This window comes from Fukomys damarensis, unplaced genomic scaffold (genome assembly GCF_012274545.1).
Source record: "Fukomys damarensis isolate Sample0158 unplaced genomic scaffold, DMR_v1.0_HiC HiC_scaffold_34, whole genome shotgun sequence".
Taxonomy (NCBI): Eukaryota; Metazoa; Chordata; class Mammalia; order Rodentia; family Bathyergidae; genus Fukomys; species Fukomys damarensis.
In genome coordinates, this window is record NW_022900946.1 from 23,921,007 (window position 1) to 23,947,429 (window position 26,423).

General features: G+C 47.9%; 1 protein-coding gene across 2 annotated transcripts in view; it reads left to right on the forward strand.

Annotated features, from left to right (window-relative positions):
* Gnb1l (G protein subunit beta 1 like) overlaps positions 1 to 26,423 on the forward strand; it is a 67,860-nt gene that overhangs the window by 19,309 nt on the left and 22,128 nt on the right. Inside the window, exons 1-4 of one of the 2 annotated variants that reach the window (XM_010620712.3) lie at positions 14,280 to 14,344; positions 16,176 to 16,323; positions 16,791 to 16,916; positions 24,912 to 25,074. In XM_010620712.3, coding sequence (XP_010619014.1) covers positions 16,196 to 16,323; positions 16,791 to 16,916; positions 24,912 to 25,074 — 417 coding nt within the window. In that variant the 5' untranslated portion in view covers positions 14,280 to 14,344; positions 16,176 to 16,195. Of the gene's footprint in view, positions 1 to 14,279; positions 14,345 to 16,175; positions 16,324 to 16,790; positions 16,917 to 24,911; positions 25,075 to 26,423 lie in introns of those variants that run through there. The other variant, XM_010620711.3, reaches the window with a different exon arrangement.

Below are 26,423 nucleotides of genomic sequence, written 5' to 3' on the forward strand. Positions count from 1 at the left end.
AATTGCTGGACTTGAAGACAGATCTTTGAAATTAACCCACTCAGAAGAAGAGAAAGATATAAGAATGTAAGATTTAAAAAAGGTATGATATCCATGGGACATCATTAAGTGAACAAACATTTTAATATAGGAGCTTCAGAGGGAGAATAGATGGAGAAAGACAGAGGGCGTATTTAACAAAATAGCTGAAAATTTCCTGAGTCTTGGAAGCAATATGGACATTCAATCTATCAAAGAACTATTATATTGAACCCAAAGAGGTATTCTCCTAGGCACCTTATAGTCAAAATATCAGAAGTGAAAAAGAATTCTTAAAGCAAAAAGAAAAGATCTAATCACGTAGAAGGGAATCTCCATTAGGATAACAGCGCATTTCTTGGCAGAAGCGTTACAGGCCAGGAGAGAATGGTATAATACACTGCAGAGTGCTGGAAAACAAAAGCACCAGCCAAGAAAGCTGTACCCAGCAAGTCTCTTTGGGCCAGGGATTTAGTTTAGTGGCACTGTGCCAGCCTGGCAACACAAGGTCCTGAGTTCGATCCCCAGTACTGATAAACGAACATCTTTCTCAGATAAACAACAGTGAGGGAATTCATCACCCCTAGACCTGCTTTATAAAAAATGTTTAAGGGAATCCTAAAGCTAGAAGTGAAAGGACAATAACTACCATCATGATAACATGCAAAAGTATAAAAGTCACTGGTAGGGTAGATACACAAATGAGAAGAATTAAACTACAAAGGTTAACAATAAAGGAAGAAAGAAACAAATGGCCCAGAAAACAGTGAGTAGCTTCTTATGTAGCAACAATAAATTAGAATGTAATTGGATTTAATTCCCCCCAGAAAATACAGACTATAGCTGAATGTAAAAACACCAGGCTAACTCTGCTGCCTGACAGGAACGCACTACTGGCAAGAACACACAGGTTAGAAGGGAAGTGATGGGAAGAGATACTCCATGCAAACAAATGAAAAGTGAGCAGGGCTCCATATACTCACCTAGAACAGACTATGAGTCAAAACTGAAAAGAGACAAGGTCATTGTATGACAATAGAAGGATCAGTTCAGTAAGAGACTAAGTTCTGGGGTCAGGGCCCTGTAAGTTGTGTGGCTTAGTGGTGCCACACCTTCCTGTCAAGTGCAAGGTCCTGAGTTTGATCCCTGGTACAGCAAAAAAAAAAGAGAGACCATAAATTCTGAATATCTGTATCTGTGCACTCAACTCTGGTCCATCCAGATATGTAAAGCATATATTATTATATCGAAAGGAAGAAAGAGAACAGTAAAATAATAGGGACTTAAATATCTGACTTTAATCAGTGGACAGATTATCCAGACAGAACATCAACAACAAAACGTTAGAGTTAAACTATTATAGACCAAATGGACTTGACATGTATTATTTATACAACATTTTCATCTATATCCTACAGAGCACGTGTTCTCACCAGCACACGAAATATTCTCTAGGTTAGATCATATATTAGGCTATAAAATCAATCTCATTATACTTTTAAAAAATCTAAATCTATCACGTATTTTGACCACAATGGAATAAAATTAGAAATCAACAAGAACAACTGTGGAAATTGTACAAATAACATGGAAATTAAACAATATCCTCTTGAATCACCAGTGGGTCAATGAAGAAATTAAAGGGGAAATTTAAAAACATCTTGAAACAGCCAGGCACAGTGGCACACACCTGTAATCCTGGCCACTCAGGAGGCTGAGGCAGCAAGATAGCAAATTTGAGCCCAGCTTGTACAACTTAATGAGAGACTGTCTGAAAAAAGGGCTGGAGGGGTAGCTTAGTTGCAGAGTGCCCCTGGGTTCAATCCCCAGGACCAAAAAAAGAAAAAACTTCTTAAAATGTGAAATTGGAAACAGCATGACAAAAACTGGGATACAGCAAAAGCAATACTAAGATGTTAATAACAATAAATGCCTACATCTAAAAGGTAGAGGGCCAGGGATGTAGCTCAGTGGCGTAGCGCCTGCCTGGCAAGTGCAAGGTCCTGAGTTCTATCCCTGGTACTGCAATGGGTGGGGGAAAGATAGAAAGATTTAAAGTAAACCTAACAGTGCAACCAAGCAACTAGAAAAGCAAGAACAAACCAAACCCAAAATTAGTAGAAGGATAGAAATAAAAGATCAGGGCAGAAACAAATGGAATAGAGACAAAAATATACAAAAGACTAATAAAGCAAAAAGGTTTTTTTATTGATTTTTAAAGAAACAACATCTGAAAACCTTTAGACTAAGGGAAAAAGAATACCCAAATAAATCAGAGGCAGAAAAGGAGACATTACAGTTGATACCACAGAAACACAAAGGATCATTAGTCTATAACGAACAACTATCTGCCAACAAATTTGAAAGCCTACCAGAAAGATGGGTTCCTGAACACATATGACCTACCAAGAGCAAAAACAAGAAGAAATAGAAAAACCAAGAAGACAAATAACAAGCAGTGAACTTTAATCACTAAGAAAAAAAAAAACAACAATACAATAACACATCAAAAAGATTACATACCGCATTCGAATAGGGTTTATCCCAAAAATGTGAGGCTGGTTCAGCATACACAAATCAGTGAACATGATGGTCTGAGGGTATAGCGCAGTTGTGGGGTGCATGACTTGCATCTGTGAAGCCTGGGTCCAATTCCCAACACTGTAATAAAAAAAAAATCAAATGAAAGGAATGAGAAGAAAAAACTGGATAGAAATGGCATTTAGTAAAATTCAACATCACTTCATAATAAAAATTCAACAAATTAGGGATAAAGGGGACATAGCCCAACACTGTTGACACAGTTAAGGCCACATACGACAAACCAGTGGCAGATGTACTACATGGGTAGAAGTGTTTATTCTAAGACCTTTAACAAGACAGGGATGCCACTTTGATCTCGTTCAACACAGTACTGGAAGTCCTAGCCAGAGCAGTTAAGAAATAAAGGGCTTCCAAATTGGAAAGGAGAAAACTATCCTTATTTGTGGATGACTTGCTCTTTTATATGGAAAACCTAACGACTACCAAGAAACTTAGAACTGATGAATGAATTCCATAAAGTTGTGGAATATAAGATCATCATACAAAAATAAGTAGTATTTCTATGTCAATAATGAACTTGATGAAAAAGAAATCAAGAAAACGGTCCCATTTATAATCGCCACACACACACCCAGAATACCTAGGAATAAATTTAACCAAGGAAGTGAAAGAACTACAATGAAAACTATAAAATATGGATGATAGACATTGAAGAGGATCCTGCAAAATGAAAACACATCTCGTATTCATAGATTAGAAAGACTAATATTGCTGTTTCTTACCCAAAGCAATCTAGATTCAGTACGATCCCTATCAAAATGTGTTGCTATTCTTCACAAAAATAGGAATACTGAAGTTCATATGGAACTACAGAAGCTCTTGAATAGCCAACCACCCTGAACAAAAAGGCCAAAGTTGGAGGTGTCACAACACTTTATTATTTTACAATATTTTACGAAGTTGTAGTAACCAATAGTGTGGTACTGGAATAAAAAACACAGCCAGTAGAATGGGAGATAATATTTACAAACTTATTCATTTGACCAGGGATTAAAATCCAGAATATATAAGGTACTCAATAGCAAGAAAAAACTGACTATATATAGGCAAATCGTCTGGATAGACAGTTCTAAAACAAAAAATAATTATACAAATGCCCAAAACCTACATATATGACTAAAATTAGGGAAACGCAAATCGAAACCACCTAAGATACTGTCTCACTACAGTTAGAATAGCTGTTATCAAAACGGAAAGAAAATACTGGTGAGGATGCAAAGAAAGGGGCCATCTCCTGTCCTGTGGTTAGGAAAGTGAGTTAGTACAGCCATTGTGGGGAACCGTGTGCAACATTCTGAAAAAAAACTTGAATACAGCAACCATATCATCCAACAGATTCAATACTGGATATACATCCAGATGAAACCAGTATGTTAAAATTGCTACTCCCCTGTTTATTATAGCACTGTCCACAGTAGCTACAATGTGAAATCAACCTAAGTGTCCAAGGAAGGAATCACGGGAGGTGGAGATATGGTAGTTGGTGGGTACAGGAGTGCAGCTGGGTAAGAGGGCTGACTTGTAATGTTCTGTGTAGCACTGCGGAGTACTGGCTGACGACAATTAATCGTATATTGCAAAATAGCTTGTAGAGAGGACATTGAGCGTCCTCAATGCAAAGAAATGATACAAAGAAATGTCTGAGGTGATGGATATGCTAATTACCCTTATCTGATCATTATGCATATATCACTGAGCCCTATAGATACGTGTAATTGTGTTGATTAAAAATAATATGTGTAAGAAAATTCTGGTTTTTTGGTGGGTCTGGTGATCACTCCCAGGGCGTTGTACATTCTAGGTAAGGACCTTACTACTGGGCTACATACCCGTCCAGAAAATTCCCGGTAAACCCTGTGGTAGCCACCTCCTACAGTTATTGATATTGTATGCTCATTTTTATTCCATTCAGGATATTTTCTAATTTCCTTTGAGACTTCCTCTTTGACCCATTGATTATTTAAAATGGTTGTTCAGTTTCTAAATATTTGCAGATTTTTCCAGGTACACTTGTATCACTAATTTCTAGTTTAATCCTTTATGCTCAGAGAACATACTTTGTATGCTTTGGTTCTTTAACATTTTTTTCAGCTTTATTTTCTGACCCTGGCTATGGTCTTATCTTGGAAATGCCCCACACACATTTGAGAAGAATGTGTGTTTTCTGTTAAAAAGTGTGCACTAGGCTAAGTAGGTACATAGAACCACTCAGGTCTTTGTATGATTTTCTGGCCGTTGTTCAGTCAACTATGAAGGAAGGAGTTTGTCTCCAACTGTAATTGCTTCTCTGTTTCTGCTTTCAGTTCTGTTAGTTTTACCTTCGTGCATTTTGAAGTTTTCTTGTTAGATAATATATATTCACAACTTGTATGTCTTCACTGATTAATGCCTTTTTATCGTTGTGTCTCCTTGTCCCTGATAATGTTCTTTATTCTGAAATCTACTTTGTCTGGTATTAATGCATCTATTCAAATTTCTCTTATTGTTTGTATAACATACTTCTTTATACTTGGGTCTTACAATTAACATGCAGTAGGTGTTTATGTTTATTATAATAATTGATATTAAAATTTAAAAATAATAATTGATATTATTCTATGTAGGTCTGTCATTTTATTTTCTTTTAGTCCTTGTTTTTTTTCCCCTCTTTTCCCCTTTCATGCCTTCTTTTGAATTATTTGGATATTTTCAAATATTCCAGTTTTTCTATTGGCTCCTTGAATATATGTCATATTTCTAATGGTTGCTCTAAAAATTATAATATGCATACTTAACCATTCACAATATTCCTAGTGTTAATATTTTTTACTTCAGATAAAACATAGAAGTCTTGGGCCAGGGATTTAGCTCAGTGATTCGGTGGCCTGCCTTGCAAGCGCAAGGACCCGAGTTCAATCCCCGGTACCAAAAAAAAAAACCCAAAAAACAAGTCTTACAATCATATAGCTCCCTCACCCTCTCATCATTATCTTACAGATGTCATATTTGAAACTTCAATGGACAGTTTTATAACATTAGAAGTCATACGTGATCACTTAAGAGGTGAAAATTGTCTCTTTTTTTGTGTGTGTGTATCAGGGATCGAACTCAGAACCTTGTGGTTGTGAGGCAGGTGGCAGAACCACTGAGCTCAATCCCTGGCCCAAAATTATCTTTTATATTTATCCATCATTTCTTTTTTTTTCCTTTTTGAAGCATTTCTTTCTGATATAATTTCTTTTAAGCCTGAGAATTTCACGTAGGTGCACTTGTGCTGGCAAGAAATTCTCTTAGTTTTCACTCATCTTAGGGTATCTTTATTTTGCCTTCATTTCCTAGTGGATAATTTATTAAGGTCTTCTAGTATTTTAATGAAGAAGTTCCAGTGTTAGTCCATTCTCTGTTGATACAATAAAACACTTGAGAGCCGGGTGTGGTGGCGCATGCCTATAACCCCAGCACTCAGGAGGCTGAGGCAGGAGGATTGCTGTGTGTTCAAGACCAGCCTGGGCTACATAGTGAGTTTTGGATCAGTCTCAACTACACAGTGAGACCCTGTCTCAAAAAACCAACAAAATGAAACAAAACACTCGAGGCATGCTTGCTTTATTAGAAAATGATGCAAAAGCACATTGAGAAGCAGCTCATCCAGTTTTGAATTTGGATCTTTCCCTAGGATAGTGAGGTGTTGGGTGGCAGCAGCAGCAGCCCAGCTCCCACTCAACCAAGGCCATTGTGAAGGTAAAACCGCGGCCACTCCAAGTTCTGTCAGTGAGCTAGTGTACTTCGTGGTTTAGGTTCAGTAGGTACATTTTGACTTGGAGTATTTTCAACTTATCAGGGGTTCATTGAACATAACTTCATGTGTTTGCTTTTTGTATTTTATCCAAAAATCTTAGTTCCATTTGGCCTCAGAGGGGGAGCGGAGGGGGAGAGAGAGAGGGAGAAAGTTGTGCAGAGAGAGAGACAGAGACGGAGACACAGAGGTTCGCTTCAGTGAACTTACTTCATTGTGTCTGGCCAAAACCAGAAACCTTTCAGTATCGTTCTTTGTTTTCGGAATGGGGCCTTCCTTACCTTTCCCAGACTGTTTTCAAGCTTTCCAAGGAGCTCCAGGCATTTACCACCATACCCAGAACTCCTCCCCATGCGGGTCCCCCACCTGCCGTACTTGGGATTAAACCCAGGACCTCTGCGCTGAGCTACGTCCTTCGCTCCCCTCCTCCCTTTTCAAAAACTTTTTCGAGACAGCCTCTTGGTCACTTTCTCGCTGCTGGGATGATACCCAATGCCCACACCGTGAAGGAGGAGAGGTTTGTCTTGGCTCTTGGTTATAGTCTGGTCGGCTGGCTCCAACACAGAGGCAGCATGTCGGAAGGGTCTAGTGGAAGAAAGCTGTTCTTGTCGTGACCATCAGGAAGTAGACAAGGGAGAAGCTAGGGACGGAGATGCGTCCTTCCAGGTCACCACCCCAGGGACCCACCCTTCTGGCCAGCCTCCACCTCCTAACAGCGTGTCAACTGCATTGTCCCCAGGATTCAGCCATCTTCCAAAAGCACCACTCACCGGTTCATGAGCCTTTGGGGATGTTCTCCATCTAAACTGTGATAGACGGGCACTAGCTAAGTCGCCCGGTTGGGCTTGAACTTGCTATCCTCCTGCCTCAGCCTCCCTGAGTGCTGGGATTACAGCCTTCTGCTCCATGGCCAGCTCCAGTGTAGTTTTAGTTTCCACTTCTCCATGTGTGACGTTAGGTTAGAGCACCCTTGCTTATGTGTAGGAGCCATTTTTGTAGTTTTTCTTCTATGAATTTTATCTTTTGCGCATTTGTCTTTCCTTAATTTTTAAAAGTTTATGTATATTTTAAAGATACTAGGTTTTTTCTTTTGACATGAAAAGTTCAAAACATTATTGTTTATAGAGTTGTCAGTTCCTTCCATTGTATCTAAATTTTGAATTATAGCAGCCCTTTCCGAGTTATAAACCAAGTTACAACCAAGTTACAAAGTAGTTCTCTCATGTCTTCTTTTTATTTTTGGTACCCAGGATCGAACTTGGGTCCTTGCGCTTGTGAGGCAGGCGGCGGCACCACTGAGCTAAATCCCCGGCTTTCTCCCACATGTTTTATCTAGTTTTTGAATAATTTAATTTTTTACATATTGATCCGAGATTCCATTTCACCAAAGAGTTTTTTTTTTTTAATGAATGGTTTGTAATTTTTAGAAAGGGGATCTTTTTGGTTTTTAACACTTGATCTTAGCCAAAAGGCCGAGAAGTGATGGAATCTTTTTGGTTTTTACTTTTAATTCCTAATTTTATTGTGCTGTCAGAGGGTCTTAGTTTTACATATTTTTTATTTGTAAAACCGGCATCTCTTTGTGATCAAATATACAAGAAGTTTTTACACATGTCCCACGCGCCCCGAAGAGGAAGGAGTAAGCTCTGTGTCAGAGTACAAGTTTCACAATGACTCATCTATGTATCCGGTTTTGGTCAGTCTCTCTCACTGTCCACTTGGTTTAATCGTACCAAGAGCAGTGTGTCACATTCTCCCATCATGAGTGGGTTACTTTCTCTGATGTCTTGCCACTTCTGTAGTTTTACTTCCCAAGGTTAATATCTGTGTTATGTACTGCCTTGGTATGCTATGTCTACATTGTGGATTGCAAAGAACTTCAAAATGTCTGGCTTTGCCTAACACTGGTATTTAAAAATACTTTCCCACTGCTTCCATTTTTCTTATACCTTTGTTCCATCTCTAATTTTAGCCATTTGAAAATGCTGTGTTTTTCTTTTTATTGTTTTTTTTTTTTAGAGGAGGAGGATGGGGATTGACCCCAGGGCCTTTGCACTGAACTATACATCTCCAGTCCCCATCCCCTTTTACTTTTTAGACCAGATCTTACTTAGTGGCCTAGGTGGGCCTTGAGCTTATTATCCTCCTGCCTCAGCCTTCCAGTGTGGTGGGATTATAGGGATGCAGCACCACACTAGCTTCCTTTTTAAATTTTTTTCCCCCCGATATTGGGGCTAGAACTCAGGACCTTGCACTTGCAAGGCAGGCACTAAAATTTTTTTTCCTTACTGACCTACATATTCTGAGAGCAGATTCTGATCGTGAGTCCTTTAACAAATGTATGTAGTGCTTTTCTCCCTGTCTGCTTCGGTTTTTATTTCCTTAATGTCTCCTCTTGATTTGAATTGTAATTTTGAGCTTGAGCACGGTTTATTCTTGCCAGTTCATGTAGTATTTTCCTGTAGGAATTTCCTGAACTCGTTCCACTGTGCAGTTGATAACCACCTGGGTTGTTTCTAGTTGTCATTATGTGCCATGTTGCTGTAAGGATTCTCGTACAAGTCTTAGGATCTCCCTGAGGTAATTATCCAAGAGTAGGGTTACTGAGTTATGAGGTGAGTGCCCCAGGACCAGGGTGGTTTCTAACGTGGTCTCTTCCAGCATGGTAGAGCGGTTGCAGTTGTTCCATGTCTTTGTCTACATTTGACAGACTATTTTGCTAATTGGCCGGGAGCGTATTTATGTCGTAGTATGGTTCTGACCAGCATTTCCAAGATCATTAATTAGTTAAACATCCTTTCTATGTTTACTGGACACTTACGCTGATTGTGAAACGGCTGTTCAAGTTTTTGCTCATTTTTCTTTTTTGGCACTTGCTCCCCCCTCCTAGTTGTGCTGTTTGCATTTTTATTGCACTGATGTGCACATCCACTCTGAGTATGAGTCCAGTGTGAGCTTGTCTACTTCCCCTTCCCCTAGCGTGCTGTCATATTTTTTAACTTACAGAAGAGTTGCAGATGTGCTGTCCTAAATACCTGCGTGCCTTCACCTGTGTTCACCAGTCAGTAGCGTTCGATAACACCTGCTTTACTTCTTTGTCTGTGCAGTCGTCCGTCCACATCCGTGGGTCCAGCCAGTTGTGCCCATTGTAAATATGCACAGGCCTTTTTCTTGTTCTTATTCCCTAAACAATATAATATAAGGGTCATTTACATTGTCTTGGGTATGACAAGTAATCTAGAACTGATTTAAAGTATACAGGAAAAGGGTCGGGGATTTAGCTCAGTGGTTTCGCCACCTGCCTTGCAAGGACAAGGACCCGAGTTCTATCCCCGGTACCAAAAAAAAGAAAAGAAAAATAAAGTATATAGGAAGATATCCATAGGTTTTGTGCAAATACCGTACCATTTTATAGAAGGAACTTGGGCATCTTTGGACTTTGATAACCGTAGAGGCCCGGGACCAGTCCTCCACAGATACTGTGGGATGACTCTACACATAGGCACAGAGATTAAAAGAGACATTTTTCTGAATCATTTGCAAAATAGTTACTGACATAATGACATTTCTCCCCTAAACCCTGAAGGAGGCATCTCCTAGGAATAAGGGCATTCTTTGTCATAAAATAGCATTATCCTTAACAAGAAAAGTAATACTTCTATATGATCTGCAGGCCACATTCACATTTTTCCAGATGCCCCAAGAGTGCCCACATAGCCACCCTCTGCCCTTGGTACTAGGGATTGAACCCAGGGCCTTTGCACATAGCTACCTCTCCAGCCCCTTTTTAATTTTTAAATTTTATTATTTATTTATTTATTTTGGTGTTTTTTGAGGCAGGGTCTCACTATGTAGTTGAGACTGACCTGGAACTCACTATATAGCCCAGGCCGGTCTCGAACTCACAACGATCCTCCTGCCTCAGCTGGGATTATAGGCGTGCGCCACCACACCCAGCTCCCTTTTTATTTTTAATTTTGAGACAGGTCTCTCTTAAGTTTCCCAGGCTGGACTTAACTTGCAATTCTCCCACCTCAGGATTATAAGTGTGTGACACCACACCCAGCTTTATTTTTAAAAAATTTTTTTCCAGCACTGGGGATCAAACTTAGGACCTTGCCCTGTCAAGTCAGGAGCGGTGCCACTGTTAAATCTCCAGCTCCCAGCCTTATTATTGATCCAGGAACTTATTTAATATCCAGGCTGTAAGGTTCACATGTTTCATTTAGTTGTGATGCCTTTTTAAGTATCTTTTTTTGTAGTGGGGATTGAACTCAGGACCTTGTACTTGAGAGGCAGGTGGTGGCATATCTGAGCTAAATCCCCGGCCCTTCAGTATCTTTTAATATATGAGTCACTCACTCTGCTTTTGCCTTTTTGCTCGTGTTGTTTCTCTTGACCTTGACCTTTTCACGAGTCTCAGCCAGTCGTCTTGTCTGTTGTCCTGTATCTAGATCTGTCTGACTGCATCCTCAAGGCCAAGCTCAGCTTTTCCTCTTGGTGTGGACACACAAGGGTGGCGCCATGACTTCTTATCGCATCACAGCAGGAGATAAGTGATGCCTGTTGCTTACCCCTGGTGCTGCCAGCTTCTATCAGTTGGTGAAAGTGGTGACAGCCAGATGTCTCCATTGTAAAGGCACATTTTCCTTTTGTGACTAGTAAATAACCCGGAGCATGATGCAAATCTCTTTCCCAGCAACCTTTCACCAGATTGAATTCCTTCTTGCTATGTACTTATAGCTTCAGTTTCCTGTTGTTTCTGATGGCTCTCACCCGTGGTGCCGTGTTTCCTTGTTGGTTTTTGTGATGCGTGACTGTACCACGCTATGATTTTGTGGACACCTGAGTGGAAGGTGGTTCCTTCTGAGAAGACAAACTGGAGTTGGTGGTGCGAATTGAGGCTGAAATCTGGAAGCTGGCATGTCTGGGTCCAGGTGTAGCTCGGTTTGACCTAAATATAAAGTTTCCTGTGAGACTGGACATCTTGGAAGGGCTGTCAGTGTTGTCGTTGTCACCCCAGATTTCAGGTCACTAGTGAAGAAGATGCCCTCAGAGAAGGTGCTAGCTGGGCTTTGCAGGCCTCCCTTGGTTGAGTTTTGATAACAGTGTTTAGCCTCTGAAGGTTTCACTTTCTTTTTTTGTCAATTTAATGATGCCCTGAGGATTTTGGATTTTATTTCCTATCTCATGAACATTTTTGTATGTTTTCTGTGTGGAGGAGACATCGGGATATCCATTAGGCTGCGGGTGGCACCCAAGTGGGATATGGAATGCTCGGGACCTTGAGGGCTTGTCTCACACACAGATGGTGGGTGGGGGGCTCCATCAGAGGGCTCCTGCCAGCCTAGGTGGCGTTTCCTGGTGCTGTTGTACATGGAGGTGGAACCTGGTACGCTGGGTCAGGCGGAGGCAGTGCTCAGGGTGCCTCTGGGTGACTGCTTCCCTGTTTGTCCTGCTTCTTAGTCCTTTTTGCTGATTTCTAAACATCCTCTAGTAAACAGTTGTCCTGTTGTGATGAAACGAGAGGGCTTGGAGGTGGGCGCAGGGCCGTGGAGTGTGGGGGCAGCCTGGGGCTGACCTGTGCCCAGTGGGTCAGACTAAGGGGTGCACATGGGTGGAAACCCCCAAATTGTCTTGGAAGGGACCTGTTGTCTTTGGACCCTAGCCGTTCCCTCGGCCCGTCTCGCCCGCCTCGGATCGCACGTGGGTTCTGTCTGAGCTGGCGTAGCCCCTGTGGGCTGTGGGATAGTCTGTGCCAGCGTGCTTGGCATGTGCATATCTGCTCTGCCTCCCTTCCGAGGACGTTGCTCGATCACCATGGCCGCTGTACCTGCCAAGGTGTAAAGGTGGTAGGTGTGCAACCTGGCTCCAGCTGTGCACTGTCTGTGTGCTGGAAGCTCGGGGTGCCTCTCTGAGGGGTCACCCTAAGGCCTGCCGGGCTGCTTCATGTGTGTTGCAAGGGCCAAGGGCTTCCAGTCCCAAGGCATTTGTAGGTCCTCACGGGAAAGGCTGTCAGACAGAGTTCACGCACCTTGTGTCGGAGTCCTTGCCTTTAATTTTTGAATCTGTCTTGCTTTGACATCTCAAAGGGCAAGCAGAACCGAAGCTGTGCTCCAGATTAAGTTTCCTGTGCCTTTGCCCTCTGGGAGGAAAAGCCAGTAGTAGAGCAGGGCACCACACAGGGAAACGGCCAGTGCCACACATGGGCTGTGTGCAGGGGCTGCGGCCTCCACCCCGGGCAGTTGGTGCCAGGGGAGATAGGATAACGCGATTATTCTCAATTAGATTAATAAAGAATAATTAGATGTCATAAATCAAGTAATCATAGGATATTGTCATGGGAAAAATATGTAGGTAGAATTAATTAGTTTTCAAATAAAGCGTTTATTTTAATTGCTTGAAATGATGGAGCCCTTAATTGCCGATGCATCATTCTGGCCTGAATGTTTCGGCTGTTGTAACAATGTGACAGGTTTGTTCCCCGCAGTTCTGGGGAAACAATAGAGGAGAACTTGATTTCATCACCTCACAATGAGCCTTCTGCTGTGAGGTTCTGGAAACTCCCACCAGGCTGCAGGCAGGTGGCAAGTGGGGGCCGCCTCCTCGGGCACTGCCTGAGGCCACCATACTGTCTTTTAGTGCAAGTTTTAATGCATGTGAGTGTAGACATTGTGCAGGAGAGTGTCCGTGTGAGCGCATGTATGTGTGTTTATATGAGTGTGTGCCTCCATGTGTACGTTCGTACGTGTGCATCTGTGAGGGTATACACACAAGAGTGTGTATGTGCATATGAGTGTGAGCATATACATGCGTGTGTGTGTGAATGTGAGTGCGCCTGTGTTTATGCACATGTACTGCACATGGGAGCTTGGGCAGAGGTGGTCTGTTGGAGTCTTCTGTCTGGACCCACATGGTGAGAGGAACCTCTGGCTGAACTCAGTACTTTCCTTCTGGATTAGGTTAAGGTGCTTTAGCTGGGCTGCCTTCCTGACTCCTTGTAGAGCTGGGGCCTGCAGCCTGTATTTGGCAGGCACAACCTATACAGGCAGCCATGGCTTCTGAGGGCCCAACAGCTGCCCCTTTGAACTTGCCCTCCGGACTAGCCTGCCTCGAGGCAGCTTTCAGGAGACCACAGCAGCGTCCAAAGAACATTATGGGCTTGGGTCTTCTCTTGAAGGAAGCCACCCTTACGTTTGGGTAGTTTGTCATCCTTTAGCCAAAGATCAGAGGGCCTATTTGGCTAACTCCTCCTTCCCAACACCATAAAAAGAAAATAAAATAGGATTTGGTGCTTTGTAAAATGCTTTTTTTTTTCCTCGAAAGCCCTTGAGAAGGGCAGGGTCCATTGATGGTGTGGCTGCCTGAGTCTCTCATCAGAAAAAATGGACTCTTGCCCTGAAGTCAGAGCCAGGGCCCTTCCCAGGCCTGTCCCTGTTAACACTTGCACTCGGTCGTTAGGATCTAGGCCCTGGCCCTAGTCGCACCTCAGTGGCATAGGTGCAGACCTTGTGGCACAGTCCACCCTGCGTAGGCCCTCATGGTCTCCAGGGAGCCCGGCTTGGGCTGCTGTCTGCCCCTCCATGCTCTGTGCTATTTGGAGCCCACTCCTTCTTTTCTTATGAAAGGAGAGAAGGCAAGGGCTTGGGGCGGCTTTAGGGGCAGGCACCAGGGCTTAGAGGTAGGTGGCATGAGTGGAGGGGTTGCCCTGGGATGGGCTGCGCACAAGAGAAGCCCTTATCTTTCCTGCCTCCACACTTATTCTGTGCTGCGTGTGGCCTTGACCTGTGGCCCCTTCTCTCCCACAGCCCATAGCAGCCTCTGGGCCAACATTCCTTTCTGGAGGAATGCTTCCTGTCTTTCCTGATCCTGTTCTTTTCCTTCTGGTGGCTGCAGCTGGGCCCAGTTGGACAGGCTTGTTCCTACCCTGCTGTGTATAAGCTGCAGGTGGGTGGATTGAGAACCGTCCCTCAGCCCAATGCTGGAGATCCCACGACAGGCTGCAGCAGCCCCTGCTGTCTGCCCCTCACCTTTTCCTCTGCGGCTTCGGCCTAGTACATGGCCGACTGGCAACGCTCCCAGCCACTGGGGCAGGTTACTTCTGGCTCTGGGGACACTCTGTTAGATCAGCCACCTTTGGGACTGCAGAAGCCATAGGGGCCTCTGCAGAGTTGAGTGGGTGAGGTGGGTTCAGAGGGACCCGGGAAGCTTCTCCATTTGAAGGGAACCTAGCGAGTCCCTTTGTGACAGTAGCCATCTGAGGAACAGCCTTGGACATGGCACTACCTGTACTCGACACTGCTGGCCGTTCTGCACCTTGGAGCACACAGGACCTAGGGTAGCTCACTCAACCACTTCATGCCTCAGTTTCTCCAGTGGCGGGGGTACCGCCTCTTCGCAGGGTAGTTGTAATAATTAGAAATTGCGGTGGTCAGTGCAGGCCTAAGACCCAGCAGGGGTATTTACAGCAGAGGTAAGGAGGGGGTGCTTCTCCTTCAGCTCCCCAGGGGGGACCCGGTGCTCCCACCGTCTGCTGAGCTGATGCTAGTGCCCATGCAGGGCCGGGTCTAGAGGGAGCAGCCCAGTCTGACCCCTGCCTTCCCGCTCCCAGCTAGCCATGTAGCCCGAGTGGTGCCATGTTCTGGTACTTCGTTACCACACTTCAAGGAGAGAGGAGGGGCTCCAGGAAGGGAGGAGGCTGGATTTGCCAGGAGAGCAAATGGGGCAGGCCCTCGAGGGAGGAGGGCACTGCAGCAAGGCCTGGATGGGGTAGGGCTCGGCCTGGCCCGGAAGCAGGACCAGCACTGGCAGCATGCAGGGAGTGGAGCAGAGAAACACTAGTGTGGACGGGGGAGTGGGGAGGGAGCGGGCACAGCTTATCCGAGGAGAACATGTGGAGACACGTGTTAAAGCACCGTAAGGAAAGCATTGCTTAGGCCACTGAGGTGGTGCTGGGACCACAGCAGTGAGGCTTTGCAGCAGAGGAGGAAGATCCAGCTCATCTCTTGAAAACAGCATGGACAAGTGGAAATTTAGTCAGGAAGCCAAGGGGCTTCGTGTACAGGAGACATCAGGAGTGAGGGGGATTCTGGTCAACTGAGCCCTAACAGGATTCTGACTAAAGGCAGGGCCGGGTGATCAGAGACATCACTCACTCAATAAGATTCTGAGGGTAAGCAGAGTTTGTACTAAAACTAGATTTTACAGAGAAATACAGAGATGGGCCTAGGAGAAGATTCAGGCTTTGAATTAAGCTTGGTGAGGCAAAGTTTTTTGTTTTTTTGGGGGGAGTGCTGGAGATGGAACCCAGGGCCTTGTGCGTGCTAAGCGAGCACTGAGCTGTACTCTTAGTCTCAAGCAAAAGATCCTTGTCACCACCGGACAAGAAGCCCCGAAGGCAGCATGTGGCTCTGTGCAGGGCACCCGGGGCCAAAGTGGTCAGGGGTAGGTGTAGATGCCATTGTACCGGCCCAGGGAGGGTAGACGTTGGGATCTTGTTAATACCAGTTAGGTGCAGAAGCCCATAGGCAGAAGGAGGGTTGTAGGGACGGTTCACAGATTTCCATCATGAGCAATGAAGAGAAGAGGCCAGTAATTAGGGAAAGGGGCCCCCAGGACCATTGAGCACTCTCGCATAGCAAGAAGTCTCCCTACCTCCAGGAGAAACAGAAGGCCAGGAACACTGATTGGGTCAGCATCCCAAATGCCTCTTCCCAGCTGCCTTCCTGGAGGAGGACAGAGGGCTCTGTCACTCATGTGTCCTATCCTTGGTCCCCAGGTGACTGCACCCTGCCCGGCATGGCTGTTCCCGTCCCCCAGCCACCGCCAGACCCCCAGTTTGTTCTGCGAGGCACACAGTCAGCAGTGAACGCGCTGCACTTCTGCAGAGGAGCCCAGGCCCAGGGGTGCCCGCTTCTCTTCTCAGGGTGAGTAGCAGCGGCCCGAGCCTGAGCCTGGGGATGAAGTCGGGGTTGTGGGCTAGCACAGAGCCCAGAACTCATCTGGGATCCGAGCGTAGGTCTTCAAGCCACCTGTCCCTGTGCTTGCTGTCCTTTCAGGACTGACCCTCTTGGATAAGCAGGGACACACACCCCTCTGTTGGAGACTGTACCCTACATTCAAGGGCAGGGCTCTCCTTCCCTTCCGGAGCAGCCCTTGCTGCCTGAGTTCCCCGCTCGGGCTCCCAAGGGTCTTCCCAGACGCCTTCTCTGGAAGCAGCCAGTTTTATCCTTGATTCATAGTTAGAGCTGTTGACTATTACCCTAAAACCTCTAGTGGTCAAAATACCCGCATCTGCCAGGTGTGTGGTGTCTGGGTGGGCCCCAGAGCAAGCTCGGAGTGTCCACCTGACTCCAGTGCCTGCTCCTGACCTGTGCCGGGCTCCTCTCAACAGGTGTCAGCGTGGTCTGGTTCACATCTGGAGCCTACAAACACGGAGAGCGGTTGCCACCCTGGATGGCCATGGGGGCCAGAGTGTAACTTGGCTGCAGATGCTACCCCAGAGCCCCCAGCTCCTCAGGTATGTCATGGCAGCAGCGTGAGGTCCTAAGGCAGCCACTTCATGGCCTCCGGTGGGAACCAGGAGCACCCGAGCAAGGCCCTTGTAACTCCACCTGGCTGCCAGGGTGAAATGGGAGACTTGAAAAGCCAGTTGAAAAGAAAGAAAAAAAAGAAAGGTCGAGGAGCAGCCAAGCAGCTTGGCCGCGTCATGTGGAGGATACTAGGGCAGCCCCTTGTCCTCAGGGGGGTGAGGAGAGCCAGCGTCTGCTGGTTTGACCACCTTGGCAGAAGCCTTTATTTGCTCCGGGGCCACCTCAGGAGGATAGAGTGCTGGGGCTGGAAACATCTGAGGTGGCTTCTACCAGCACAGCTGCGACGTGGCAGGGAGGGCCAGGCTTCGTGGAGGGCCCTTGGTTATGGCTTCGGGTGGGCAGAGAGGGCGGCGCCACAGGCTGAGAGAGTGGAATGAAGTATAGGCTCAGAGACCGAGGGCCTGGGGGCCCGAACGGACACCGCAGGCCACACACTGGAAGCTGGCGCCGTGTGTCCCTCCCTGGGCTGTCTCGGCCCACGTGACTGGTTCTCTGGTTTCTGAGTAGGTGCAGCGATGAGGCCGACTCCCTGCCTGTGGCCCCTGCCGCATCTCCTGTGTTTGTGCTCATCGAGGCTCCTTCCCTACGGCTGTGATTCCATGTAGTAGAGACTGGATGGGGTGTGCGTGTGTGTGTGTGTGTGTGCGTGTGCGTGTGTGTATGTGTGTGTGTGCGTGCGTGCGTGTGCGTGTGTGTGTGTGTTCTGTGCCCTAAAAAATTCACTTGTGCGTCTAGGACCCGTCCCCATCGGAGTGCTCACTAACCCAGCCTCTGTTTATCTTAAGAATGGCTTTCTGGTGCCCTTGGCCTTTTCCAGGGCAGTGTGTACAGGTGCTGGCTGCTGGCCACCCACCCTGTAACTGCTGAGAAGTCTGCTAAGAGGTACACGGATGGCGCTTTCCACAGCCTGTGCTTCAGTTGGGGCAGGGAGCTGTTGCTCCTAGTGAGACTACATGGGCTGGGGCCACCGAGACTCTAACTTGGGAGTGTCGTGAGGGGCCATGGGAGACCCTGGGCTGGGCAGCCTTCAGTGATCCCGAGGCAGGAGCATCCCTAGGTAGTCTCTGGGGCTGTGTTCTGGCATTGTCACTATGGCCTTGTGGAGGTGACAGGCCCAGGGACATCGGATGGGCCGGGAAGGGGCAGATGGAAAGAGGGAAGGCCAGGGCATAGCAGAGATGGGACGGTGTGCAGGGAGCCGGTAACCAGTCCTCTGCCAGGGCCACCCGGCCGCCAGAGCCTGGTACATTTGCCCACCGGGGGACCACTGCTGTCAGCTCAGAAACCAAGTCAAAGTGCCACTTTCCTGAGCAGCTTTTCCCCCGTGGATTCCTGACGCTTCCCTTGTGGGTCTTGGCACCCTTCGTGTTCAGGGCGTTCCTGTGACAGGCCTGTCGTCCTGCTCTAGACTCAGAGCCTGGGACACCTGTGTGCAGTGGGGTCTTGTTCCTGGATGATGGGATCGCCTGGCCCCGATGGTCTGCAGAGCACTTTTATGCCAGATTCGTGTGGTGCCACCACCCAGAAGATGGCTGTTCAGGGGGCTGAGGGACCAGAGTTGTCCAGGAGGGCAGAGACTCTGGCCCTGTGTGCTTTTGGAGCCTTCACTGAACCTTACCTCCTTCCCTCGGCACAGAGGCCTCTGTGTGGTTTCGGTGTTTCCTTGATTGTCAGAGTAAACAGTTTCTAAATATCCCACTGAGCCAACGGCACTGGAGTTGACGTTTGTAAATGTTCCAGGTTTTCAGCCGAGAGGCAGGCCTTTGAGGACCTCCTGCTCCTCTGGGGACCAGACACCTGGGTGGCCTTGAGCAGTCCTCTCGGTTGCACAATGCCAGCTGGTGTGGGAGGCACACTCAGAGGGTAGCCTGGGGCAAGCATCTTGTGATGCCTCCTCTCCCGGCCAGGATGGTGCCGCAGAGGCCTCTCTCCAGCAGGCTCGGCTGTGGGTCAGGAGGCCACAGGTGGAGACTGCAGGTGTACAATGCCCAGGTGCGTTTACGTTGCTCTAGACACTGTAGCCTGCGAGGCTGCCTCCCCTTGGCCTGTGCTCAGCTGTGTTTGAAAGCCACCTCTCTCTAAGTGGCCCTTGATGGAGGCTGTGTGCTTTCAAGTCACCTACACCTGTGCTGTAACAGCCTCTTTGGCAGGGCTTTCTTTTACCTTTTTCATTGTGAAATACAGCATACCGGTCCTTACAGAAGAGCACACGTAGGAGTGTACAGGCTGTTGCATTGTGACAGAGGCAGCACCTGAGTAACCACCTCTTGGTCAAGAAGGGCGGCATTACCAGCCCCTCAGATCCCCAGCCCCACCTGCCACCCTCATAAGTGCTACCCACCCTGCACTGAGGTAGACAGTGACTCTATGCCTTGTTCTTGCTTTCCTGTATTAATATTTGTCTCAAAAAGTAGAGGCTAGGTTTTTTTTAACCTTGAGAAAAATGGAACCATAAAAAAGAATGCTTTGCCTCTGACTTTTGTCTCTCATCCCAGTTTCTGGCACGTGTAACTACAGATGGTTCTCCTGTGTGGTGTCCGTTAGAGGCATCTGCCCACCCCTGCCGGTGGAGAGCGGGTTGCCCGCTTGGGGCTATTGGACAGAGCTGTGGGGAGGACTCATCCGAGTCTCCTTGTGCCTAGGGACACACATGCACACCTAGGTGCAGGTAAGGCCCCTGAGCCTGGCGCTGGGATGTTTAGGCCACAGTGCATGTACACACTGGACTTGTCAGCAGATACCGATCTGCACCTCCCAAAGCAGGTGTGCCCCTCCGCGCTTCACCCCTGTATGGGGCACATCAGAATGTGCTTGATTTGAGTCTTTCTAATCCTGATGGACTCTTTTCTTATGCTGTCGGCCATTTGGAGAAACTTGTCTTAAATACCTCTTGGTCTCTTTCCCATTCCTCTGATTGACTGCCGTTTTTCTTACTGGGACAGAGTTCTTTTCCTGTTCTGGATAGGATACGTATTTTTATATTGCATATTATTCTTCCAGCATGATGGCTTGTATTTCTCACTCTCCTGACGGTGTCCTCAGTGATCAGAAGTATTTTACTGGAGTCGCATTTGCCAGCCTTTCCCCTTCTGGTGAATGCTTCTGGCCCTGCACTGAGACCAAGGAGGCCCCTTATGCCCTGAGAACTCACTGGTGTTCTTAGACCACGGTTCTTCTGGAATTCACTGCTGGCCTGTGAGGCGTGCTCTGCCTCCGTGGGGACCCTGTGGTCCTTCTGTACCCTCCTTCCCTTGCAGGCAGCCATGTTGGTATCTGAGCTCATGGACAGGGAAGAGGGTGCCAGGCAGAGGGACTGGCAGCCAAAGAAGCGGAGCAGTGGGTGACATTACAGAAGTGGCCAGGATGGTGGAGGAGCTGGCCACATCATGTGGATAGGCTCACTGGTTAAGCGCATCAGCAAAGGTGTGGGGTAAGGGGGCGTGGGATCCCCCTGTGTGAAGGAGAGAGTTAGACGTGTGGCGAGCGGGAGGGTGACACAGGGTGGCATCCACAAATTCCTAGGCTGGAGTCATTTGAAGATTAGGATATCGTCATCACATCAGAACATCTCCCACCACAGGATCACAGAACCCTTGCCAGACAAGGGTGATCAATGGTCTTTGCACGGACAGGCCCAGCAGGAACCATCTTGCAGGTGGAAAGGTCACCTCACGTGCCTCCTACCTTGATGGCCAGGGAGGGTGCAGCAGCATCGCCCTCGTGGCGTCCCTCTAGGAGTGTGGCCTAGGTCTGGTCAGCAGGCGGCGTCCCCTAGGGAACAGGGGCTGCCGGAGACGTGGGAGGTGGAAAGAGGAAGGGGTGTGAGGGGCCGCCGGGGGCAGGGGAAGACCAGCAGCAAGGGCCGACGGGCCGCAGCAGGACGCACTGAGGGCTGTGGGTTAGGGTCGGGGTGGCGCTGGTGAGGTGGGCCTTGTGTGAGGAGGGGCACAGGTACGAATGGGCGTGTGTGCGTGCATATAGGACAGGGGAGGGGCTGAGAGGCACTGCTAGGACAGGTAGGTCATCGGGCAGGAGGTCTTGTGCATGTCTCCATGCCGTCCTCTACCATCCTATGAGTACAAAGTAGAAAGTTGCCATTGTCTCTTATTTGTTTTGTTTGGCTTTTTGAGGCAGGATCTCCCTGTGTAGTTCAGGCTGTCCCTAAACTCGCTGCGTAGCCTAGGCTGGTCTCGATCTCAGCAGTCCTCCTGCCTCAGCCTTCCAAGTGCTGGGCTTGTAGGTGTGCACCACCACACCTGGTTAGTTGCAGTCAACTCTTTGTACCCATAAGGTTCCAGGACCCACTAAAAATAGCAAAACTCATGGACATTCAAGTCCATTTTATAAAATGGTGTAATATTTGCACCGAACATAGGCAAATCATCTTTAGATTGCTAATAATACCCAATACACCGTAAGTGCTATATAACTAATTGTAATGTATCATTTGAGGAAGAATGACAAGAAAAAAGTCTATATACAGGTGCAGTATTTTTTTTCTCCAAATATTTCTAATCCGCAGTTGGTTGAATCCACAGTCAGAGCCCATGGGTATAGAGGGTGACTGTCCTTGAGGACAAGCTTTGGTGCCCACAGGCGTGAGCATGATGCTTGACTGCCTTTTTCACCTGGGCTCTGGCCCGCCCTTGTGCAAAGACACCCTTCTGTGGTTCCTCTTTCCCAGGGTTCTACCCTGGGCCGTGCTGTCCAGTAAAGTCTCATGTAGACCACGTGAGTCTGAGTCCTCCAAATATCCAGGCACTTTTGAACATCAGCTTGGCAGGTTCTCTAGAAACAGAGTCGAGATCAGTATGGAGAGCTCCAGATCAGACTCAGAAAGAGCACCCTCCATGAGCCGGGTTCTCTGAGGCCTGGGTCCCTCATACGACATGGCCATCTGCAGAGTGTTTGCGTGGTAGCGGCTCAGAGCAGTTTTGTGCAGACTCTTCAGTTTCCCACCAGTACCTCTCCTGTTTTAGGGCCCACTGAGTTGTCTGGCTCCTTAGTCGCCTTTATTCTGAGATCGTTTCTTTCCTTGATTTCTGTGACCCCGACATTTTTGAAGAGTACTGCTTGGGTGTTTTACAGAATGCCCCTTGGTTGAGTCTGTGATGTTCTCACAGGCTTAAAAGAGTGTTATGGGTTTGGGGAGGAGACCCACAGAAGTGAACGTCCTCATCCCAGGGTACCGGGAATACATGGTGTCCCCGTGGCCCATTGTGGCAGAAGTTGACCTGATCATTTGGTTCAGGAAGTATCTGCTGGGGTCCACTGTCAAGATCCAACCGGTTGGGGAGGAAAACAAGATTCAATAGTTTGAACTGAAATCTGACAATCTGGACCTTCTTGGGTATTATGTCGGCTCTCAAAAAGTTTAGAATTTGGAGCATTTCAGATTTCATACTTCTAGATTAGGAATGCTCAACTGGCAAAGCCTATGTAACTATTTTAAAATCAGAAAAACTCCGAAATCCAAAACACTTCTGGACCCAGAATTTTGAATTTTGAGTAAGAGCTCCTCAACCTGTCTTTTCCTGGATTCCTGAGCAGCAGGTCCCGCCCACACTCAGTGGAGAATTAAGTTTCACCTCCCGAAGGCAGGAGGTCCATGAACTTATGGGCCTGAGCTGGAACTGGCACTGTTAACTAAGGATGTTTAGAAGGAGACAATTTGTGCCTGTGTAAACACCCTGCTTCCCCTTAGGGTTAGCATTTACCAGTGGGTTCTGCCTGTAGGTTACTACTCAGATGTTCTCGTGGGGACTCTTATAGGGGAGGTGGGTGCTTTCTGTTTCCCTCATTTCTCCTTACTTCCCTTTTGTTAGAATTCTGCTTTAATTGAAACTTAGGAACTATAAGGAAAGTTTTTCCCTTCTTCCTCCTTTATTTATATGTTTACTCATGAAAACAGACATGTGGGGACTCACTTCATTCATTGGGTTAAAACCTAATACTACTGGCATTTGTCGCTCAGATTTTTCCAACTTTTGGGCATATTTTTTTTGATGTGCCACTATCTTTTATTTTATTTTTAAAGTATTTCTATTTTTTTCCGGCACTCCTTGAAAGGTGCTTGAAACTCACCTTGGTTTCTCCCCCGACCCCATCCCTAGCACCATTATTTCTTCAGAAACCTGGCTCCTGTGTTTGGAGAATGGGATTAACTGAGCCTTGGGTGCTAGGGGGGTTTGCGGCTTCTAGGTGCTTCGGGAGGACAGCGCTGGGGGGCACTTGTGTGCGTGCTGCTCGAGCTCCGGGGCCTATCTACATTGCATCTGTGCATCTGTGCTTGGATACAGCTGTGCGTACACTCTTGCCAACCTCTGGTTTCTGATAATCAGGCCCATTTGACTTTCCTGGCTCCCGTGAGGCAGAAACACAGTTCTCACCATCCACCACTGTCGTGTGTCATCCGCCCAAGTGGGGATGTGCAAGGTTTTCAGGACTGCTGCCCATCTTCCTGGGAGAAACTAAGCCAGCTGCGGTGGCGCACGCCTGTCATCCCAGCCCTCTGAGAGCCCAAGGCAGGAGGATCACAAGTTTGAGCCCAGCTTGGGCAGTGTAGTAAGATCCTATCTCAAAACTTAAAAAAGAGAGCGGGGAGGAGAAAGAGGGAGGGGAGGGGAAGGGGGAAGGGAAAAGGGAAGGGAGGAAAGGAAAGGAGGGCTGGGGGTGTAGCTCAGCACCGAGGTCCTGGGTTCATTCTCCAGGTCCACCCAGTGAGTACATAAGTAAATAAATACCTAAAATGAAGAAGAGCAGAGGTGGAGGAGGAGGAAGAAGAAAGGAAAAAGGAAAGGCACCAAGCACCACTGGGCCACTGTATTTCTGCAGTTACAGTTCTCTTTAACCTCGACGTCTGACAGCTGAAACTCTCCCCAGACCCCTCAGGTCAGCCTCCTCCCATATCCCTGCGCAGTGTGCCATCCGCTTTCCTGTGGCCTCTCCTGGGCCTCCAGCATCTCACTTTGTTGATGCTTCTGTTGTGCACACAGTGAACTTCACTCTGTGTGCACAGTTCTGTGGGTCTTGCAGACGCAGAGTCCTGCAGCCGCCTCCCCAGGACCACACAGAGCAGTCTGCTGCCTGGCTGGGCCCAGAGCTGCCTACCTTGGGGAGGTATGAAAATACCTTTTCTAGAATGTCACCAAAGTGCGTAACCTTTCAGATGTGTCTTTTTTCACTCAGCAAATTGTTTCTGCACTTCCTCCAGGCTGTTGCATGGGTCAGCAGTTGGCTCCTTTCTGTTGCTGCTGGTATTCCATAGTGTGCACAGGCTGCTTTCCTGTTGGAGGGCAGCATGGTTGTTTCCGGTTTGGGTGATAATAGCTAGAGCTTCTGTAAGCATTCCTATATGGTTTGTTTTTTTGTTTTGTTTTGTTTTATAAATAAATATAGGTTTAAAATTCACTTCAGAAAAGACTTGAGTGAGACTGCTGGATTTTTGTTTGTTTGTTTGTTTTTGAGACAGGGTCTTGCTATGTAACCCAGGCTAGCCTTGAACTCACTGTGTAGCTCAGGTTGGCATCGAACTCACAGCGATGCTCCTGCCTCAGCCTTCTGAGTGCTACCGAATGCCCAGAAGACTGCTGGATTTTTAAACCTAACTCACAGAGAGAAGACAGGGTGGGCTGTGCGTCAGTGGGATAGGGAGCAGCGGGAGGGCCAAGGAAGGCTGGTCGGGGACCAAGCACCCATGTCCTAAATCTGCTCTGAGTGCTGGCACTGGGCACCTTGGGTGCAGACCCAGGTGTGAGTGCCAGGTGAAAAGGCCCTTGCTCAGCCTGGGATGGTCCAGTACCACAGCTGCTCTCTCAAACAACATCGTCACCTTCACCCTTGGGAGCTGAGTCCTCATACTTGTCTGGGATCATACAGTCGTGTTCATCGGGTCTCACAGCCTCTTCCTCCTGCTTTGTCAGTCAGGGCCGAGACCTGCGACTGTGCCTGTGGGACCTGGCAGAGGGCCGGAATGCCGTTGTGGACGCTGTGTGCCTGGAGAGTGTGGGCTTCTGCAGGAGCTCCGTTCTGGCCGAGGGGCAGGCACGCTGGCTGCTTGCAGTGCCAGGGAAGGGCAGTGATGAGGTAAGGAGCAGCATCCTGATGCCCTCCATTCCCCGAGCCACAGGCTGCTGGGTTTCTGTTAAAACAGGTGTGCTTGTCCTGCATGCCTGGTGAGGAGGCACCGCGGGCTTCCTACTGGGCTCTGAAGACTGCCTTGTCAGGCGTAGGGGCCACCTGCGTGGCTACACCTCCAGTGGCCTTAGGCTGCTGTACGGCTAGCTCTGCCTTGGCCGGTCACCTGTGAAGTGCAGGGTGAGCCGTCCTTCCAGGGAGGTGAGAATCAGAATGGGCCCAGGGAGGAGCTCGTACCTTGGACGCCTTGGAACCCAGTGCAGTAATACTGACGGGATAGCTAAGTGAGCAGGCCTAAAGCCACCAGGGGCAGCTGGAGGAGAAACCACTGAGTTCCTCTGGGTACTTATACACCAAAGTAGGAGGAACACTTGCGTGACTGGCAGGCGGTAGTGGATGAGAGACTGCAGGGCACCGCAGTGGCCGTCGTGGCCCCTGAGGAACACGTGAGCGGAGGAATGCATAGAGGAGGGGACTTCACGGGGCAGGGAGGTCACTGTTCGGTGGCATTCAGGCCAGAGTGACGGGAGGGGGCATTAGTGATGTGGGTGGAACTGCTCAGGTTGTACAGTGGTGTCCACACCCTAGGGACAAAGGAAGCAGAGTCCACCAAGGGAGGGGCGCCCAGAATACAAGGAAAGGTAGAACATGGGAAACCAGGGCAGAGGACAGCATAAAGCGGGGTGGGAGACCACAGGTCCAGCTTCTGGGGAAGCTGAAGGGAGAGTGAAGGCGGACCTGGGAGTGGCCATTGTCAGGCCTGACAAGTGTGCAGGACCGTTGCTCCAGGAGCAAGAGGCTGGGAAGGGGCTCTTGACCATCCCCTTTAGGCCCACGGTCCTTTGTGGCCGGGGGTGCTGGGCAGGGAAGCTCTCAGCAGTGCTGGCAGATCAAGCCCTGTGTACTAGGTTAGGCTTGGCCCCCGCTCAAAAGTCATTTTTGTCTTCAAGTAGAGCCGGTTCATAAATAATGAGATAGGAACAGGCATTTATTTGTTCATGATTACATTTAAATCACCAATTAGGAGCTACATGCACTTTTCTTGCCAATTTGCCAAAAACCTGTTAAAAGTTTTATTAATGTGAGAAGGAGGGGCATGATTCTTCCTGGATGGTGGGAGCAGGTGATGCCAGCTCCTCCCCAGCTGCAGACCCATGAATGCCATCCTGAGGTTTGAGAGAGTTCACTCCCAAGGGCAGTGCTGCTGGCCATCCTCCATGTGCCACTGCCTGGTACATGATTAGCTGGCAGCTTCCCTCCCTGCAGGCCATCCCCTGCATGGTTTTAACCAGCTTCCT